Consider the following 20096-nt stretch of genomic DNA (forward strand, 5'->3'; position numbering starts at 1 on the left):
CCCACCTCCCTTTTTTCCTTCCCTATCTTTTCTGAACACTTTGTATCCTTGTATATCAAGCAGCCAGACCTCATCATTTTAAACATAATTTCCATTATTGCTAATCAGCATTCAGCCTTGGGATGAAAAGTGGCAGTAACATTCTCGCCACACAAGTGCCGGGCAATGACAATCTTCAACAAGAGAGAAGATAACCATCTCCCTTTAACATTCAATGGCATTACCATCGCTGAATCTCCCACTCTCAACATCCTGGAGTTACCATTGACCAGAAACTGAACTGGAACAGCCACATAAATACTGCAGCTACAAGAGCAGGTGCGAAGTTGGGAATTCTGCAAGTAACTCACCTCCTAACGCCCCAAAGCATGTCCACCGTCTACAAGGCGCAAGTCAGGAGTGTGATAGAATACCCTCCACTTGCCCGGTTGAGTGCAGCTCCAAAAACACTCAGGAAGCTCAACACCATCCAGGACAAAGCAGCTCACTTGATCGGCACCTCATTCACCACCTTCAACGTTCACTCCTTGCTATTTAACTGGGAGACTGGAGCAGCAGTCGACAGACTTGGCAGTAGGTGGATCCAGAGTGGGAGCTATAAATCCAGACCGGGGCTCAAGGCCCTCATTTACCTGGGAGACTGGAGCAGCAGTCAGCAGACCTAAGAGGAGGCAGGTCCGGAGAGGTAGCGAGAAATCCAGACCAGGGCTCGAGGCCCTCACTTACCTGGGAGACCGGAGCATCAGTCAGGAGTCTGTGTCTGAATAAGCTGGGTTGAAAAGTGAAAACGAAAAACTAACAGTGGCATCACAGGAAATCTGTAAGCTGATTGGTTGGTAAGTAACTGTCGTTATTGCCTGGAAATAGCTTAAAAATCAGAGGAAAAAATCTTTTTTTTTAAAACTCTCATATAGCTACTTTGTAAGTGGTAAGGCTGTTACTAATAAGGTTTTAGATAGTGTAATTTATTAATAATTACTTGTCATGCAGGGCACCACCTGCCAAGAATGAGGCATATTAATTTTGTCATATGAACATTGATTTTAAACTTGCTGGGCAGAAGAGAAAGCCTGTTGCAAGGGCTGCCAGACACTTAGCTGAAAAACATTTGCATACTAACAGACAGTGCTTGTGGAGACAAAAGGACCATTCCCTGACACATTCAACCCACAATGGATTTTGATCACCAGGCATTGAAGGTGAAAGGCAGAGCATTCCAGAGATTGCTCAGGTGATACAATCCACAAAAGCCAAGACTGGTTAAACCAGGTAGTCATTTGACTAACTAGCTGGTCCAGGGTTTTTTGAACCAGCCACAGAGATTTTGAACTCAGGAAAGACGGTTTGCTCCTGGAGTGAGAAAACTTCTCCTGTCTACTCCCATCTCTTTCTCACAAGCCTCTGCACCCACTGAGGATACATGAACCACAAAAGAGAAAATTCTCCTACATCAAACAAGGCTTAAGAAGAATAATAGGCCCCAAAGAAAGGCAAGACCTACCTACAATCAAGGACTTTACAGTGAGTTCGAAGAACAGTAACCAAAACCATCTTCAGATAGTGCCTCAAACTTGTCCACTTTATTTCTTCTGCTTTTTTCTGTTTCTATCTGCATGTGTGTATTGTGTATGCATGCTAGCGTGGGCGCTTTGCGTATCCATAGGCGTTAACCGAATTAGAGTTTAAGTTTAATAAAGTTCAACCTTTTTCCTTTAAACCTAAGAAAACCTGTTTGGCTAGTTTCTGTGCCTTATAATTGGAAGTTAGTGAACAAAGATTCACTAAGGGGGTGCTAAAAAAAAACCAGAGTGCTTAAAATTAAACCCTGTTACAGTAAGACCAGGTGAAGGCTGAGAAGGAACCCTAGACCCCTTTCTCACCTAGTCATAACATACTAATTAGAATAGTGCTGTTTGGATGGAGTATAAGGCTTTGAGTTTGGTGTGAGGGATTTCACTGACCAGGGGAAGGAGGTGCTCTTTGGTCTCCTTTTCTTTTCTGCCTTTTCAGCCTCCACGGTACAGGGGAAGAAACTGATTGGCAAGTAATTGGTTGTTAATCTACTTATTACATTAACAATAATTAGTTTGTAAAGCTAAGGTATGGCAGGGCAGCTCGCCCAAGTAGAATGTGCCTCCTGTGGTATGTGGAAAGTCGTGGAAGCACCATGTGTCCTTGACAAACACGTCTGCAGGATGTGTCACTGGCTGCAGAAGCTTGAGCTACGGATTTTGGAACTCGAACGACGGCTGGTGTTACTGTGATGCATCTGCGAGGCAGTGAACTACGTGGACAGCATGCTTCAGGAGGTAGTCACCCTGGAGCTTAAGAGAGCACAGGCAGAGGGGGACTTGGTGACTACCGGACAGACAAGGAGGTCAAGGCAGGTAGTGCAGGAGTCTCCGGAGAGCATCCTAATTTCTAACCGGTATATAATCATGGCTTGGCCATGTGAGCTGCATGGAAGATGGCAGGATCCCCAAGGACACATTGTACAGCGAGCTCGTCACTGGTATCAGACCCACCGGCCGTCCATGTCTCCGCTTTAAAGACGTCTGCAAACGCAACATGAAGTCCTGTGACATTGATCACAAGTCGTGGGAGTCAGTTGTCAGCGACCGCCAGAGCTGGCGGGCAGCCATAAAGGCGGGGCTAAAGTGTGGCGAGTCGAAGAGACTTAGCAGTTGGCAGGAAAAAAGACAGAAGCGCAAGGGGAGAGCCAACTGCAAAACAGCCCTGACAACCAATTTTATCTGCAGCACCTGTGGAAGAGTCTGTCACTCTAGTATTGGCCTTTATAGCCACTCCAGGCGCTGTTCCACAAACCACTGACCACCTCCAGGCGCTTACCCATTATCTCTTGAGGCAAGGAGGCCAAAGAACAAGAAGAAGTTCTGAGTACAGATGGGAGAGATGGTTCCTCTGGAAAGTGCAGCAAGAGTCATGACCAGAGCACATGGGTGGCTCAGCAGTGCAGGGAGGTAGGAGAAAAGACAACAGCAATAGTGGTAGGGGATTCTATATTTAGGGGAACAGATAGCTGTTTCTGTGGTCAGAGATGTGATTCCAGGATGGTATGTTGCCTCCCTGGTGCAAGGGTCATGGATATCACTGAGCAGCTACAAGGCATTCTGGAGGGCGAAGGTGCACAGCCAGAGGTTGTGGTCCACGTTGGTATCATCGATATAAGAAGAAAAAGGGACAACGTCCTGCAGGCTGAGTTTAACGAGTTAGGAAAGACATTAGCAAGCAGGACCTCAAAGGTAGTAATCTCTGGATTACTCCCAAGGCCACATGCTAGTGAATATAGAAATAGGAGAATACATCAGATGACAGTATGGCTCGAGAGATGGTACAGGAAGGATGGCTTCTCATTTCTGGGGCATTGGGACCAGTTTTGGAGAAGGTGGGGCCTGTACAGGACTGGGACAAATATCCTTGCAAGAAGGTTTGCTAGTGCTGTTGGGGATGGTTTAAACTACTTTGGCAGGGGAATGGGAACCTGAGGGCAGTTTCAGATAAGACAATTTCAGGGCAGGGAATAGGAGGCAGAAAATTAGCGAGGGACTCTGAAAGACAGAAAAGCAAAGGTCAAAAAGTGTGCAGCACAGGAATTTTGCAGTGTTAAAAGGTATTTATTTAAATGCAAGGAGTATAATAAAGATGTTGAGCTGAGGGCACAGATAGACACATGGCAACACGATACCTTTGCTATAACAGAAACTTGGTTCAAAGAGGGGCAAGAATTGCAGCTCAACATCCCTGGATAAAGAGTTTTCAGGCGGGTTAGAGAGGGGGATAAAAAAGGAGGGGGTGAAGCATTATTGACTAAGCAATCATTAACAGCTGTGAGGAGGGATGATATGCTAAATGAATCATCAAATGAGGCCATATGGGTGGAGATCAGAAAAAAAAGGGCAGCCACACTACTAGGAGTGTACTACAGACCCCCAAATAGTGAGAGGGAAATAGAGGAACAAATATGTCGGCAAATATCTGAGTGCAAAAACTATAGGGCAATAATAGCTGGGGATTTCAACTACCCTAATATCAACCGGAAAACAAACAGTGTGAAGGGCACAGAGGGCACAAAATTCTTGAACTACATTCAAGAGAACTTGTTTAGCCAGCATGTAACAAGCCCAATCAGAGGGGGTGCAATTCTCGGTTTAATCTTCGGTAATGAAGCTGGGCAATTGGATGAAGTCGCAGTGGGTGACCATTTTACAGCTAATTTTAGCATAATCATGGAAAAGGACAAAGATAAAACAGTTCTGGTTGCCACACTATAGGAAGGATTTGATTGCACTGGAAAGGGTGCAGAGGAGATTCACCAGGATGTTGCCTGGGCTGGAGCATTTCAGCAATGAAGAGAGACTGGATAGGCGAGGGTTGTTTTCCTTAGAGAAGAGAAGGCTGAGGGGGTATTCAATTGAGGTATATAAAATTATGAGGGGCAGAGATAGGGTAGGTAGGAAGAAACTTTTTCCCTTAGCGGAGGGGTCAATAACTAGGGGGCATAGATTTAAGGTAAGGGGCAGGAGGCTTAGATAGGATTTGAGGAAAGATTTCTGTCATCCAGAGGGTGGTTGGAATCTGGAACACACTGCCTGAACGGGTGGTAGAGGCAGGAACACTCACACCATTTAAGAAGTATTTAGATGAGCACTTGCAATGCCATAGCCTACAAGGCTATGAGCCAAATACTGGAAAATGGGTTTAGAAACAGAAAATAGGAGCACGAGTAGGCCATTCGTCCCTTCGAGCCTGCTCCGCCATTCATTATGATTATGGCTGATCGTCCAACTCAGTAGTCTGTTCTGGCTTTCGCCCCATAGCCTTTGATCCCTTCAGACCCAAGGGCGATATCTAACTCCTTTTTGAAAACATACAATGTTTTGGCCTCAACTGCTTTCCGTGGTAGCGAATTCCACAGGCTCACCACTCTCTGGGTGAAGAAATTTCTCCTCATCTCAGTCCTGAAAGGTTTACCCCATATCCTTAGACTATGACCCCTGGTTCTGGACTCCCGTACCACCGGGAACATCCTTCCTGTGTCTACCCTGTCAAGTCTTGTTAGAATTTTATAGGTTTCTATGAGATCGCCCCTCACTCTTCTGAACTCCAGCGAATATAATCCTAACCGACTCAATCTCTCCTCATACGTCAGTCCCGCCATCCCAGGAATCAGTTTGGTAAACCTTCGCTGCACTCCCTCTATAGCAAGAACATCCTTCCTCAGATAAGGAGACCAAAACTGCACACAATATTCCAGGTGTGGCCTCATCAAGGCCGTGTATAATTGCAGCAAGACATCCCTGCTTCTGTACTCGAATCCTCTCGCTGTGAAGGCCAACATACCATTTGCCTTTTTTACTGCCTGTTGCACCTGCACGCTTACCTTCAGCAACTGGTGTACGAGAACACCCAGGTCTCGCTGCATATTCCCCTCTCTCAGTTTATAGCCGTTCAGATAATAATCTGCCTTCCTGTTTCTGCTACCAAAGTGGATAACCTCACATTTATCCACATTATACTGCATCTGCCATGCATTAGCCCACTCACTTAACTTGTCCAAATCACCCTGAAGCCTCTCTGCATCCTCCTCACAACTCACCCTCCCACCCAGTTTTGTGTCATCAGCAAATTTGGAGATATTACATTTAGTTCCCTCATCTAGCTGGGGTCCTAGCACCGATCCCTGCGGTATCCCACTAGTCACTGCCTGCCATTCATGAAAAGACTCATTTATCCCGACTCTTTGTTTCCTGTCCGCAAACCAATTTTCTATCCATCGCAATACACTACCCCCAATCCCATGTGCTTTAATTTTACATGCTAATCTCTTATGTGGGACTTCGTCGAAAGCCTTATGAAAGTCCAAACAAACCACATCCACTGGCTCCCCCTCATCAACTCTACTAGTTACATCCTCGAAGAACTCTAGTAGATTTGTCAAGCATGATTTCCCTTTTGTAAATCCATGCGGACTCTGCCTGATTCTACCACTGTTCTCCAAGTGCTCTGCTCTAAAATCTTTGATAATGGACTCGAGAATTTTCCCCACTACCGACGTCAGGCTGACTGGTCTATAACTCCCTGCTTTCTCTCTACCTCCCTTTTTAAATAGTGGGGTTACATTAGCTACCCTCCAATCTGTAGGAACTGTTCCAGAATCTAAAGAATCTTGGAAGATGACCACCAATGCATCCACTATTTTTCGGGCCACTTCCTTAAGTACTCTGGGATGCAGACCATCAGGCCCTGGGGATTTATCGGCTTTCAATCCCATCAATTTCCCCAACACCATTTCTCTACTAATACTGATTTCTTTCAGTTTCTCTCTCTCACTAAGCCCTGCGTTCTCCAACATTTCTGGTATGATATTTGAGTCCTCCTTTGTGAGGACAGAACCAAAGTATGCATTTAGTTGGTCAGCCATTTCTTTATTCCCCATAATAAATACCCCTGTTTCTGATTGTAAGGGACCTACATTTGCCTCCACCAATCTTCTTCTCTTCACATACCTATAGCAACTTCCACAGTCAGTTTTTATGTTCCCCGCAAGCTTACTCTCGTACTCTATTTTCCCCTCCTTAATCAATCCCTTTGTCCTCCTTTGCTGAATTCTAACCTGCTCCCAATCCTCAGATCTGTTGTTTTTCCTGACAAATTTACATGCCTCTTCCTTGGATCTAATGCTATCTCTAATTTCCCCTGTATGCCATGGTTTGGCTACCTTTCCCGTTTTACTTCTGCGCCAGACAGGGATAAACAATTGTTGCAATTCATCCATGCGCTCTTTAAATGTTTGCCATTGCCTATCCACTGTCATCGCTTTAAGTAACGTTTTTCAATCCGTCATGACCAAATTGCGCCTTGTACCTTCGTAGTTTCCTTTACTAAGATTCAGGACCCTTGTCTCAGAATCAACTACATCACTCTCCATCTTGATGAAGAATTCTATCATATTATGGTCGCTCGTCACCAAGGGGTCTCGCACCACTAGATTGTCAATTATTCCTCTCTCATTACACAATACCCAGTCTAGGATGGCCTGTTCTCTAGTTGGTTCCTCAATGTATTGGTCCAGAAAACAATCCATATACACTCCAAGAATTCCTCCTCTGTGGTATTCTGACTAATTTGATTTGCCCAATCTATATGCAGATTAAAGTCACCCATAATTACAGATGTTCCTTTGTCGCATGCATCTCTGATTTCCTGTTTAATGCCATTCCCAACATCACCACTACAGTTTGGAGGTCTATATACAACCCCCACTAATGTTTTTTGCCCGTTAGTGTTTCTTAGCTCTACCCATACAGATTCCACATTGTCAGAGCTAATATCTTTCCTCACTATTGCTTGAATTTCCTCTTTAACCAGCAATGCAACTCCACTGCCTTTTGCTTTTTGTCTGTACTTCCTAAATACTGAATATCCCTGGATGTTCATTTCCCATCCCTGGTCAGCTTGCAGCCATGTCTCCGTAATCCCGACTATACCATACCCGTTTACATCAATTTGCGCGATTAATTCATCCACTTTATTGCGAATGCTCCGTGCGTTAAGGGACAAAGCCTTAAGGCTTGTCTTTTTAACATTACTTGTCCTCTTCCCACTATTTTTCACTGTGGCCCTGTTTGATTCTGGCCCTTGATTTCTCTGCCTATCACTTTTCTTGTTCCCCTGACTGGCTTTTGTTCTTGTCTTTGATCTTCCCTCCTCTGACTCCTTGCAAAGGTTCCCATCCCCCTGCCAGTTTAGTTTAAACCCTCCCCAACCACTCTTGCAAATACTCTCCTTTGGACATCAGTCCCGGTCCTGCCCAGGTTTAACCTGTCCAGTTTGTTCTGGTTCCACCTCCCCCAGAACCGGTCCCAAGGCCCCAGGAATCTAAAACCCTCCCCCTCACACCATCTCTTCAGCCACGTATTCATCCGATATATCCTGCTATTTCTACTCTGACTAGCACGTGGCACTGGTAGTAATCCTGAGATCACTACCTTTGAGGTCCTACTTTTCAACTTACTTCCTAACTCCCTATATTCTGCTTTTAGGACCTCATTCTTTTTTTTTAAACCTATGTCGTTTGTACCAATGTGTACCACGACCACTGGCTGTTCACCCTCCCCCTTCAGAACATCCTGTAACCGCTCTGAGACATCCTTGACCCTAGCACCAGGGAGGCAGCATACCATCCTGGAGTCTCTTTTGAGGCCACAGAAACACCTATCTATTCCCCTTACAATTGAATACCCGATAACTATTGCATTCCCACACTTTTTACTCCTCCCCTGTGCAGGAGAGCCAACTGTGATGCAATGAATTGGGCTGTTGCTGCTTTGCCGAGAGGCCATTCCCTCCAACAGTATCCAAAGCAGTATACCTGTTTTGCAGGGGAATAGCCACAGGAGATTCCTGAACTGCCTGCCTAGTGCTTTTGCTCTGCCTGGTGGTCACCCATTCCCCTCCTGCCTCTGGGGTCTGAGCCTGTGGTGTGACCACCTCTCTATAAGTGCTATCCACTATACTCTTCGCCTCGCGGATGCTCCACAGTGTCCCCAGCTGCCGCTCCAGCTCCGAAACCCGGGGCTTCCAGGAGCTGCAGCTGGACACACTCCCTGCACACATGCTGGTCCCGGGCACTGGAAATGTTCCCGGCTTCCGACATGGAGCACGAGTAGCACACCATGGCTTTGAGCTCTCCTGCCATGACTTAACCCTTTAAATTAAATTAAACCTTCTGGAAGATCGTAATGTCCAATAATATCAGTTAATCTAGGGCCCTTCTTCCCTGGTCCTCATGACTACAGAACTCCCTAAAAAAACCACTACTTACTATATTTGAAATAAACTTTAAACTTTTCTTACTGGAGATACTTACTCAGCTATTTAGAGCTGTTCCCTAACATCCGTGACTCACCAACCAATCACCTTGCAGCTCTCCTGTCACGTCACTGTTAGCTTTTATTTTCAAAACTTCGGCGCACTGGAAGAGGTACGGGTGCTCTCCGCTCCACTCCCGGAAGGCAAGAGACTGGGCTTCGATCCTCGGGTTTGATTTATAGGCTCCGCTCTCAGCGTTCTCCCCACAGGTCCACTCTGCTCCCGGAGGTAAGAGGTTTAGAATAGACAGGTGCTTGATGGCCGGCACGGACATGATGGGTCGAAGGGCCTGTTTCTGTGCTGTATAACTCTATGACTCTAAAACCTCTAAATTGGGGGAAGGCAAATTCTATGAAACTGAGAGGTGATCTGGCGAAAGTAGACTGGATACAGCTACTTGAAGGGAAATCAGTGGCAAACCAGTGGGAGGCATTCAAAAGCGAGATTCTACAGGCCGTGTAGGAATGTCCCCACAAAGATAAAGGGTGGTACATCCAAATCTAGAACCCCCTGGTTATCTAGAAGCTTGAAGGGTAAGTTAAAACAGAAAAAGAAAGCTTATGACGATCACAAAAAATTGATACTTTGGAAAGCCTAGATCAGTATAGAAAGTGCAGGGGTGAAGTAAAAATGGAAATTAGAAAAGCAAAGAGAGGACATGAAAAACTATTAGCAGGTAAAATCAAGGAAAACCCAAAGATGTTTTATTAGTACATTAAGAATAAGAGATTAACTAAGGAAAGGGTAGGGCCCATCACAGATGTAGAAGGGAACTTATGCATGGATGCAGAAGATGTGGGCAGGGTTCTTAAAGAGTTTTTTGTCTCTGTCTTCACAAAGGAGAGGGATGATATCGACATTGTAGTAAAAGAGGCGTGTGAAATATTAGATATGACAAGCATAATGACAGAGGAAGTACTAGAGGGTCTGTCATCCTTGAAAGTGGATAAATCGCCAAGGCCAGATGGATTGCATCCCAAGTTGTTAAAGGAAGCCAGGGAGGAAATAGCAGATGCGCTGAGGATCACCTTCAAATCCTCACTGGACACGGGCGAAGTACCAGACGACTGGAGGTCTGCAAATGTTAAACTACTGTTTAAAAAAAGGTGTGCGTGATAGGCCAAATAATTATAGGCCGTTCAGTCTGACCTCAGCGGTGGGTAAATTATTGCAATCAATTCTGAGGAACAGGATAAACTGCCACTTACATTGGCATGGATTAATCAGGGATAGTCAGCATGGATTTGTTAAGGGAAGGTCATGTCTTATTAACTTGATTAAGTTTTTGAGGAAGTAAAAAGGAGGACTGATGAGGGTAGTGCAGTGGATATGGTCTACATGATTTTAGTAAGGCATTTGACAAGGTCCCGCATGGCAGACTGGTCAGTAAAATGGAAGTCCATGGGATACAGGGGAATGTGGCAGGTTGGACCCAAAATTGGCTCAGTGACAGGAAACAAAGGGTAGTAGTCGATGGATGTTTTGGTGAATGGAAAGTGGTTTTCAGTGGTGTTCCATAGGGCTCAGTGTTTGAACCTTTGCTGTTTGTGGTATATATTAATGATTTGGACTTAAATGTGGGAGGCATGATTGGGAAATTTTCTGATGACACACTAATTGGCCATGTAATCGATAGTGAGGAGGATAGTCGTAGACTCCAGAAAGATATCAATGGTTTGGTTGAGTGGGCGGAAAAGTGGCAAATGGAATTCAGTCCGGAGAAGTGCGAGGTAATGCATTTGGGGAGGGCAAATAAAGCGAGGGAATACACAATAAACAGGAGGATATTCAGAGGGGTAGAAGAAGTGAGAGACTTTGGAGTGCATGTCCACAGGTCCCTGAATGTGGCAGGACAGGTAGATAAAGTGCTGAAGAAGGCCTATGGAATGTTTTCCTTTATTGGCCGAGGTATAGAATACAAAAGGAGAGGTGTAATGCTGGAACTATATAAAACGCTAGTTCGGCCACAGCTGGGGTATTGCATTCAGGTCTTGTCACCACATTACAGGAAGGACATAATTGCTCTGGAGAGAGGACAGAGGAGATTTACAAGAATGTCTAACTACCTTGATTGAATTTTTCAATGAGGTGACTAGATGTGTAGATGAGGGTAAAGCAGTTGATGTAGTCCACATGGACTTCACTAAGACTTTTGATAAGGTCCCGCGTGGGAGATTGGTTAAGGAGGCAACAGCCCATGGGATCCAAGGCAATTTGACAAAGTGGATCCAAAATTGGCTTAGTGGCAGGAGGCAGAGGGTGATGGTCGAGGGCTGATAATGCGAGTGGAAGCCTGTGACCACTGGCGTACCACAGGGATTGGTGCTGGGACCCTTGCTGTTTGTAGTGTACTTTAATGATTTAGATGTGAATATAGGAGGTATGAAAAGCAAGTTTGCAGATGACACTAAAATTGATGGTGTCGTAAATAGTGAGGAGGAAAGCCTTAGATTACAGGACGATATAGATGGGCTGGTAAGATGGGCAGAGCAGTGGCAAATAGAATTTAATCCTGAGAAGTGTCAGATGATGCATTTTGGGAGGACTAACAAGGCAAGGGAATATACAATGGATGGTAGGACCCTGGGAAGTACAGAAGGTCAGAGGGATCTTGGTGTACTTGTCCATAGATCACTGAAGGCAGCAGCTCAGGTGGTTAGGGAGTATTGCCTTTATCAGCTGAGGCATAGAATATAAGAGCAGGGAGGTTATGATGGAGCTGTATAAAACGCTAGTTCGGCCACAGTGGGTGGAGTACTGTGTACAGTTCTGGGCACCACACTATAGGAAAGATGTGATTGCACTGGAGAGGGTGCAGAGGAGATTCACCAGTATGTTGCCTGGGCTGGAGCATTTCAGTTCAGTTCAGTTCAGAGATACAGCACTGAAATAGGCCCTTCGGCCCACCGAGTCTGTGCCGACTATCAACCACCCATTTATACTAATCCTGCACTAATTCCATATTCCTACCACATTCCCACCTGTCCCTATATTTCCCTACCATCTACCTCTACTAGGGGCAATTTATAATGGCCAATTTACCTATCAACCTGCAAGTCTTTGGCATGTGGGAGGAAACCGGAGCACCCGGAGGAAACCCACGCAGACACAGGGAGAACTTGCAAACTCCACACAGGCAGTACCCAGAATTGAACCGGGTCGCTGGAGCTGTGAGGCTGCAGTGCTAACCACTGCGCCGGCTATGGAGACTGAAAAGGCTAGGGTTGTTTTCCTTCGAGCAGAGAAGGCTGAGGAGGGACATGATTGAGGTGTACAAAATTATGAGGGGCATTGATAGGATAGATAGGAAGAAACTTTTTCCCTTAGCAGAAGTGTCAAAAACCAGAGGGCATTGATTTGAGGTAAGGGGTAGGTGATTTAGAGGGGATTTGAGGAAAGATTTTTTCACCCAGAGGGTGGTTGGAATCTGGAACGCACTGCCTGAAGGGGTGGTAGAGGCAGGAACACTCACAACATTTAAGTAGTATTTAGTTGAGCACTTGAAACGCCATAGCATACAAGGCTATGGACCAAGTGCTGGAAAATGGGATTAGAATAGTTAGGTGCTTGATGGCCGGCATGGACACGATGGTCCGAAGGGCCTGTTTCTGTGCAGTATAACTCTATGACTCTAATGTTGCCAGGGCTTGAAAGCTGCAGCTATGAGGAAAGATTGGATAGGCTAGGGTTGCTTCCATTGGAACTGAGGAGGCTGAGAGGTAACAATTGAGGTACACAAACAGGAAGGATCTGTTTCCCCTACGGAGAGGTCAAATACCAAGGGGTACAGATTTAAGGTGATTGGTAGAAGGATTAGAAGGGAAATGAGGGAAAACTTTTTCACCCAGAGGGTGATGGGTGTCTGGAATGGTGGTGGAAACAGAAACCCTCAACTCATTTAAAATGTACTTAGACATGCACCTGAAGTGCTGTAACCTATAAGGCTATGGACCAGGTGCTGGAAGGTGGGATTGGGTGACTAGATTTTTCCGCCGGCGCAGACACGATGGGCTGAATTGGCCTCCCTGTGCGTCATAATTTTTCTATGGTTCTACCACCAACGCACAGTGGCAGCAGTATGTACCATGTACAAGATGCACTGCAGCAGTTGACCACGCCTACTTCGACAGCACCTTCCAAACCCACGACCTCTACCACCTAGAAGGACAAAGGCAGCAGACGCATGGGAACACCACCATCTGCAAGTTCCCCTCCAAGCCACACACCATCCTGACCAGGAGCTATCTCACCATTCCCTCACTGTCACTGGATCAAAACCCTGGAACTCCCTCCCTGCGAGCACTTTGGGGTGTACCCGCACTAGATGGACTGCAGCAGATCAAGAAGTCGGCTCACTACCGCCATCTCAAAGGTGATTAGGGATGGGCAATAAATGCTGGCCTTTCCAGTGACGCCCACATCCCATGAAAACAAATAAAAAATTATATCATATTCCCACATGGCTATTTATGCTTGTCGTTCACCAACCTTATTCACCACTGCCTTTATGGTACTACTTCCTTCTCTAGCACTATCCAACACTCACTCCTTTCGGCACTTTATTCTTCTTTTTGACTTCTACGTGTTGGTGTCCATCTCCCTGCCAATTTAGTTTAAATCCTTCCTAACCACACTAGTGAACCTCTCCACGAGAACATTAGTCCCAGTTCTGTTGAGGTGCAACCCGTCCCTTTTGAATAGAGGGCAGCACAGTGGCGCAGTGGTTAGCACCGCAGCCTCACAGCTCCAGCTGTGTGGAGTTTGCAAGTTTTCCCTGTGACCGCGTGGGTTTCCTCCGGGTGCTCTGGTTTCCTCCCACATGCCAAAGACTTGCAGGTTGATAGGTAAACTGGCCATTGTAAATTGCCCCTAGTGTAGGTAGGTGGTATGAGAATTGAGGGTAGGTGAGGATGTGAGAGGGAAATGGGATTCACGTAGGATTAGTATAAATGGGTGGTTGATGGTCGGCAGGGACTTGTTGGGCCGAAGGGCCTGTTTCGGTGCTGTATCGCTCTATGACTCTAGGTGTCTCCTGCCCCAGAACTGGTCCCAAAGTCCCAAGAATCTGAAGTCCTCTCTCCTGCACCATGCCTCAAGACAGGCATTGATCCTCCCTATCTTCTAATTTCTACTCTCGCTAGTGTGTGGCATTGGGAGTAATCCAGAGATTGCTCTGGAGAGAGTACAGAGGAGATTTACAAGAATGTTGCCAGGGCTTGAAAACGGCAGCTATGAAGAAAGATTGGATAGGCTCGGGTTGTTTTCCTTAGAACAGAGGAGGCTGAGGGTTGACTTAATTGAGGTGTATAAAATTATGAGGGGCCTCGAAATAGTAGACAGAAAGGAACTGTTTCACCTAGCGGAGAGATTAATTACCAGGGGACACAGATTTAATGTGATTGGTAGAAGGATTAAAAGGGACATGAGGGAAAACTTTTTCACCCAGAGGGTGGTGGGTATCTGGAATTCACTGCCCAGATTGGTGGTGGAGGCAGAAACCCTCAACACATTTAAAGTGCTGAAACCTGAGGACCAGGTGCTGGAAGGTAGGATTAGATCGGGCAGCTAGTTTTTTCAGCCAGCGCAGACATGATGGGCTGAATAGCCCCTTTCTGTACCGTAACTTTTCTATGTTTCTACTACTGCCTTCGAGGTCCTACTTTTTAAACTTTCTTCCTAGCTCCTGAAAATCTGACGATAGGACCTCAGTACCTGCCCTCTCTATACTGTTGGTATTGATGTGCATCACAACTTCTGGCTCACTTCCTTTCCCCTGCAGAAAATTCTGAACCCTCTCCGTGATGTCCTTTGACCTGGCACCAGGGAGGCAATACACCATACAAGACACACATGAAGGTTACATAAATGCCTGACTGTCCCCCGAACTATGGAATTTCCTCCAACAACTGTATTTCTACTCTTTGCAGTTCCCTTCTGTACAGTACCTTGCCCATTGGTGCCATGGTCTGGACTGCACTCCTTCAAGGTGTTGACACTCTCAGCAGTCTCCAAAGCTGAGTACTGGTTTTAGAGTGGCACACGCCCCAAAAGCTCCTGAACTTCCTGCCTCTTCCAACTCTTCTGGATGGCCACCTATCGACTATCTTGAGCTCTCACTGCCTGTGGGGTGGCAACCTCCTGGAACGTACGATCCAGGAAACTCTTATCCTCACTGATGCTCCGCAATGACTCCAGGTACCCCTCAAGCTCGGAAATCCGAAGCTCGAGCTCAAGCAGCTGGAAACATTTCCTCCACATATGGTCCCCCAAGACACAGAAAGTGTCATGAAACTCCCGCATTGCACACGAATTATAAGCAACAGATGTCAGCTGCCAATCCATGATCTCCGAAAAAAATCTAGTTAGTTAGTACCTTATATAAACTATTAATTTTAATTAATGCCTCTAAACCTGCTCTGTGTTAATATTCTTATTAATTCACTTATTATTATACTTAGCTCGATTGAAATTTTATTAAGCTAAGCTATAAATTTAATATAGTCCTTTATAATTTCCTGGTCCTAGTTTAAACGACTGCCCTAGTTTAGAGGGAGAACAAAACTCATAAAACTCACCAATCAATCATCTAACTGCTGTCCTCTGACATCACTCTCTGCTTTTTTGGGAAACACTGTGGAAGGTCCGTGCTCTTCTCCCGCTCCGATTTATCACCCGCCACCACTGCTGCCTCCAATCAGATCCACTCTTCTCCCGCTCCGATTTATCACCCGCCACCACTGCTGCCTCCAATCAGATCCACTCTTCTCCCGCTCCCATTTATCACCCGCCACCACTGCTGCCTCCAATCAGATCCACTCTTCTCCCGCTCCGATTTATCACCCGCCACCACTGCTGCCTCCAATCAGATCCGCTCTTCTCCCGCTCTGATTTATCACCTGCTTCTGCCTCCAATCAAGTCTGCTGTTCACTCATTCTGATTTATCAGCCGCCGCTGCTGCCTCCAATCCGCTGGCCACCCTCCCCTCATCTGCTGCTGAAAGCCTCATCCATGCCTTTGCTTTCTCTAGACTTGAGTATTCCCAACACCCTCTTCAAACTGGAGGTCATCCAAAACTCGGCTGCCAGCATCCTTACTCACACTAAGTCGTATTCAACTACCACCCCTGCACTTGCTGACCTACATTGGCTCCCAGTCAAGAAGTCTCGATTTTAAAATTCTTATCCTGGATTTCAAATCCCTTTATTGCCTCAACCGTATTTCTGTAATCTCCTCCAGCCCTACAACCGAAGATATCTCCACTCCTCTAATTCTGGCCACTTGAGCTTCCCTGATTTTAATTGCTCCACCATTGGTGGCTGCGCCTTCTGTTGCTAGGCCCCAGGCTCTGGAATTCCCTCCCTAAACCTCTCCACCTCTCTCCTCTTTTAAGAAGCTCCTTAAAGCCTAACCCTTCAACCAAGCTTTTGGTCACCTGTCCTAATACCTCTTTATGTGGCTCAGTGTCAAATTTTGTTCTGCAACTTACCCGTGAAGCACCTTGGGATGTGTTATTGAACTAAAGGTGTTAAATAAATACAAGTTATTGCTGGACTCAAATTCAAAAGTTAAATAAACGAACAGCTATAGATTCAGAGCTTTTGTTGTTTTGAAACAAATGGCAATGACCTAGACTTGGGTAAACTGAGCAAAATTTTGAAGTCTGAGCATGATACAAAACTTGGCAAGGTAGTAAATAGTGAGCAGGATAGATGCAAACTAGTCAAATGGGCTGACACAATTTAATGTGGATAAATGTGAAGTGATGCACTTGGTGAGGAACAACACGCAGTGCCAGTATAATCTAATAGTGTACTGTTTTGAGAGGTGGGGGGGGGGGGGGGGGTGCAAGAGCAGAGAGATATGGGGATACATATTCACAAATCTCTGAAGGTGCCAGACCAAGTTCATAAGGCAAAGAAAGCAAATGGGATACTTGGTTTCGTTAAATGGGACATTGAATACAAAAGCAAGAAAGTAAAGTAATGTTAAACCATAACAAATAACTGGTTAATCCTTAGCTGGAGTACTGTGTACAATTCTGGGCACCACACTTTAGGAAGGATGTCAAGGCTTTGGAAAGGGTGCAGCGGAGATTTACCAGGAATGAGGGAAATTAGTTATACGGAGAGATTGGGGAAGATTGTATTTTTCTCCTCTGAGCAGAGAAAGGTAAAGGGAGACCTATTAGAGGTGCTCAAAACTATGAGGGGTTTTGATCGAAAACACAGGGAGAAACCATTTCCTCTGGTAAGTGGGCCAGTAACCTTGGGTCAAAGATTTAAAAATAATTGACAAAATAACTAAAGGAGTAATGAGAAATAAAGGCCTGCTGCCCGACCCGAGCCCGATGGGACCCGACGATGTGTCGGGTTCGGGTCGGGTCAGGTCGCTCTCCGGGTCCAGGTCGAGCACACACAGGAAGTCTTGCATATTGCTCTGTTGGAGTGGAGAGTGTAAAAGTTAAAAAACTTACCTGAGCTGGAGTCCGGGACGTCAAGGAGGAAGACTCGGAGTCTGCGCAGTGAGCATCTCAACAATGTCATCACACTCACGCTGCAACTTCCTTAATCCATCCATCCAAAAGTGGTACAGTAAGTGAGTGCACTATGGAATCAAGATAGGTAACCATTCGGTGCTCGGGTCAGGAGCGGGAAAAAGTGGAGGGACTCGGGCTCGGGTCCAATGTGGTTCTGTCGGGTTCGGGTCAGGTTTTTATTTCCTGACCTGAGCAGGCCTTTAATGAGAAATATCTTCACATTGAGTGTTGCATGATTATCTCACCCCTGCTTATTTTGTTTTTGTGTACTTTCACTTCCAGTAATAAATGTTATCAGTCAGTGTGTTTTCCACCCATTTGGAGAGGACTGGTGGGTGGTCAGACGGTTTCCAGAGGACCTCAGTGTTTGCCAGTGGCACCATTCCCACAATACTTCACTCTTAAAGGTAAGTTTTAAAAGGAAGCCTGGCTTGTCTGTGCACATCCTTCTCACAGGGAGCTCTAACACAGATGGAGGCTTTACCATCCTCTGTACCACATCCAGCCTTCTAGTTGCAATTACAGGCTCTGCTGCTACAGAACCCAAGACGTGTGCATCTGCACTTCCCGATTTGCAGGCAAATTATATGTCATAAAGCCTAAAATTCTGATCAGCACTTCCAGTAGGTGAAGCACCAAGCAGCAGAGGGCCTGAGCTGTGCATCGTGTGTGAACAAAGAGCTTTTAAGATGCATGATCCAGCCACAGGCCAGTGGCAGAGAGCAAAAGATCGCATGAGATAGGAAACATGTGAGGGTGCTTCTACATCAGAATACATCTATTTAATGTTAAATTTCTCCCACATTTTCTTTCAGCTAAGCCTCTGTGACTGAGCGTCAATGTATTAAATCACTATGATCAGTCACTGAGTATATTCAAGAATTAGACTGATAGAATTTTGGGCACGAAGAGAATCAAGGGGGTCAGAGGTAGGGCAAGGAAGTGGAGTTAATGTAGAGTTCAGCCATGATCTTACTGAATCTCAGCACTTGCTTGAGGGGCCGTATGGTCTACTCCTGGTTCTTACATTGTTATTTACTGTACACAGAACCTAACTTCCAAGTAAATTACTACAATTCAATGTCTTTCCAAACAAGCTGCAGTCACCAGCTGAACAATTTCCTCTAGTTTGATCTGAATCACAGCCTTACCTGGTCAGCTATTCCAGCAGGTGCATCAATGAAATCAATTGCAGCATTGCTATAAAAGCTCTGTCCATTGGATATGGAGCGCTGTACGTGGACATGGCCATCGATGCAGCACTCGATAAACTCCATGTTATTCTCAGTCAGGGTTCCTGTTTTATCTGTGAAAATATATTCAACCTATAAATGGAAAAAGAAAATTATTTCATCAGGATTAGAAATAGTCAGAAAATTTACTATCACCCAAATATACAACAGATACTTGGTTCCCCACTGACAGGATAAATGAACCCCATCTGCACCAACGGGGTTAATGGATCACAGCATCCCGTTATACCTCAGGAACCTGGTATCCAACCCTGAACTGCAATTCTGGCCGAGCTGCCCCGAACGCAGCTGTTGCTGTGCTGTTCTGTTTAGAATAATCAGGTCAAGGACTAACCTGCAATGCCTAATCAGACCACCGGAGGCTGTCACAAAACAGATTTTTAAAAATACTTCAATGTGGAGCAGGATGATCCTCTCATCTGGCCCTTACTCAGCCCACAATCCAAGGGTTTGCAACCTGCAGCACAATAAGGACTCATGTGCCACTCCCAACCTTGATCAATCAAACCCATTTGGATGGTAATTAAATGGCTATTTATTTAAATTTTTATTAACATTGTACTGGTGAGAAAGATTCAAACCAACTTTTTTGTAAAAACATTGAAAGTGTTTTCGGAATGCGTCTTGTTTTTTTATTGTTATTGGCATTTGAGTAACAACACTCTAGCTGTTAAAATATTACACTTTTGACAAAATTTTAAAAATTGGTTCTTGTTAAAGGTTGCAGACCCTGCCCCACCTGAATTCCTTCCTTCTTAGTTCTTCCACCCCCATCCGAGGCCATTCAAGGGCTGCCAGAGTGTCGGTCTGCCCAATGTTGTCACCATAGAGCTGGCACTGCCTTGATACCAGATTGGCACCTGCAGCTCGCCAGAAATATGCCATTTCAGGTGAGTTTTTGGTGCTATCCCAGATCACCACCCATTTCAGACTCGAAAAGGAATCTCCACTCTTAGATGATCAACCAACCTGCCCCAATTCTTCATTCAGGTCTGACGTGTTCACTATTGGCCCCTCACGAATCTCGTTGTCAAACATCTCTTCATCCCAAGTAATGAAATAGGAACCCAGAAACTTTTGCATTTCCACAGTGACGTACATGGAGACTGGAATGATGTAATTGAAAAGAACCATAAAGGCCAGAAAATCCGTGAACGATGACAAGAACTAGAAAAAAAAGTAGAAAGGAAGCTTGGAAGCATGAGATTCCTCCTCTTAGGCAAAAATATATTTTAAAAATTTCCATTCATAAGGTGCAGAACTATGTGTTAATGTTCCTTTTCCCCCACATTCGACTATGCCTGATGACAAATGAAAGAAACTCGAATGTGACAACTGCTTTCCAATGCTCCGAACTATTGAAAAGATTGTGCTTCAAATGCAATCTTCAGGCAGCTTTCAAATAGCCAATGCG

At 45.4% G+C, this 20096-nt stretch overlaps 1 protein-coding gene across 5 annotated transcripts in view; it reads right to left on the bottom strand.

The window, feature by feature from the left end:
• Positions 1-20096, bottom strand: part of atp11a (ATPase phospholipid transporting 11A) — a 249630-nt gene that overhangs the window by 128623 nt on the left and 100911 nt on the right. For all 5 annotated transcript variants that reach the window (XM_068034156.1, XM_068034155.1, XM_068034157.1 and 2 more), the window contains exons 12-13: positions 19652-19849; positions 18581-18754 (exon numbers count right to left, since the gene is read on the bottom strand). In XM_068034156.1, the coding sequence (XP_067890257.1) occupies positions 18581-18754; positions 19652-19849 (372 nt within the window). The remainder of the gene's footprint in view (positions 1-18580; positions 18755-19651; positions 19850-20096) is intronic.

This window comes from Heterodontus francisci, chromosome 6, assembly GCF_036365525.1.
Source record: "Heterodontus francisci isolate sHetFra1 chromosome 6, sHetFra1.hap1, whole genome shotgun sequence".
Taxonomy (NCBI): domain Eukaryota; kingdom Metazoa; phylum Chordata; class Chondrichthyes; order Heterodontiformes; family Heterodontidae; genus Heterodontus; species Heterodontus francisci.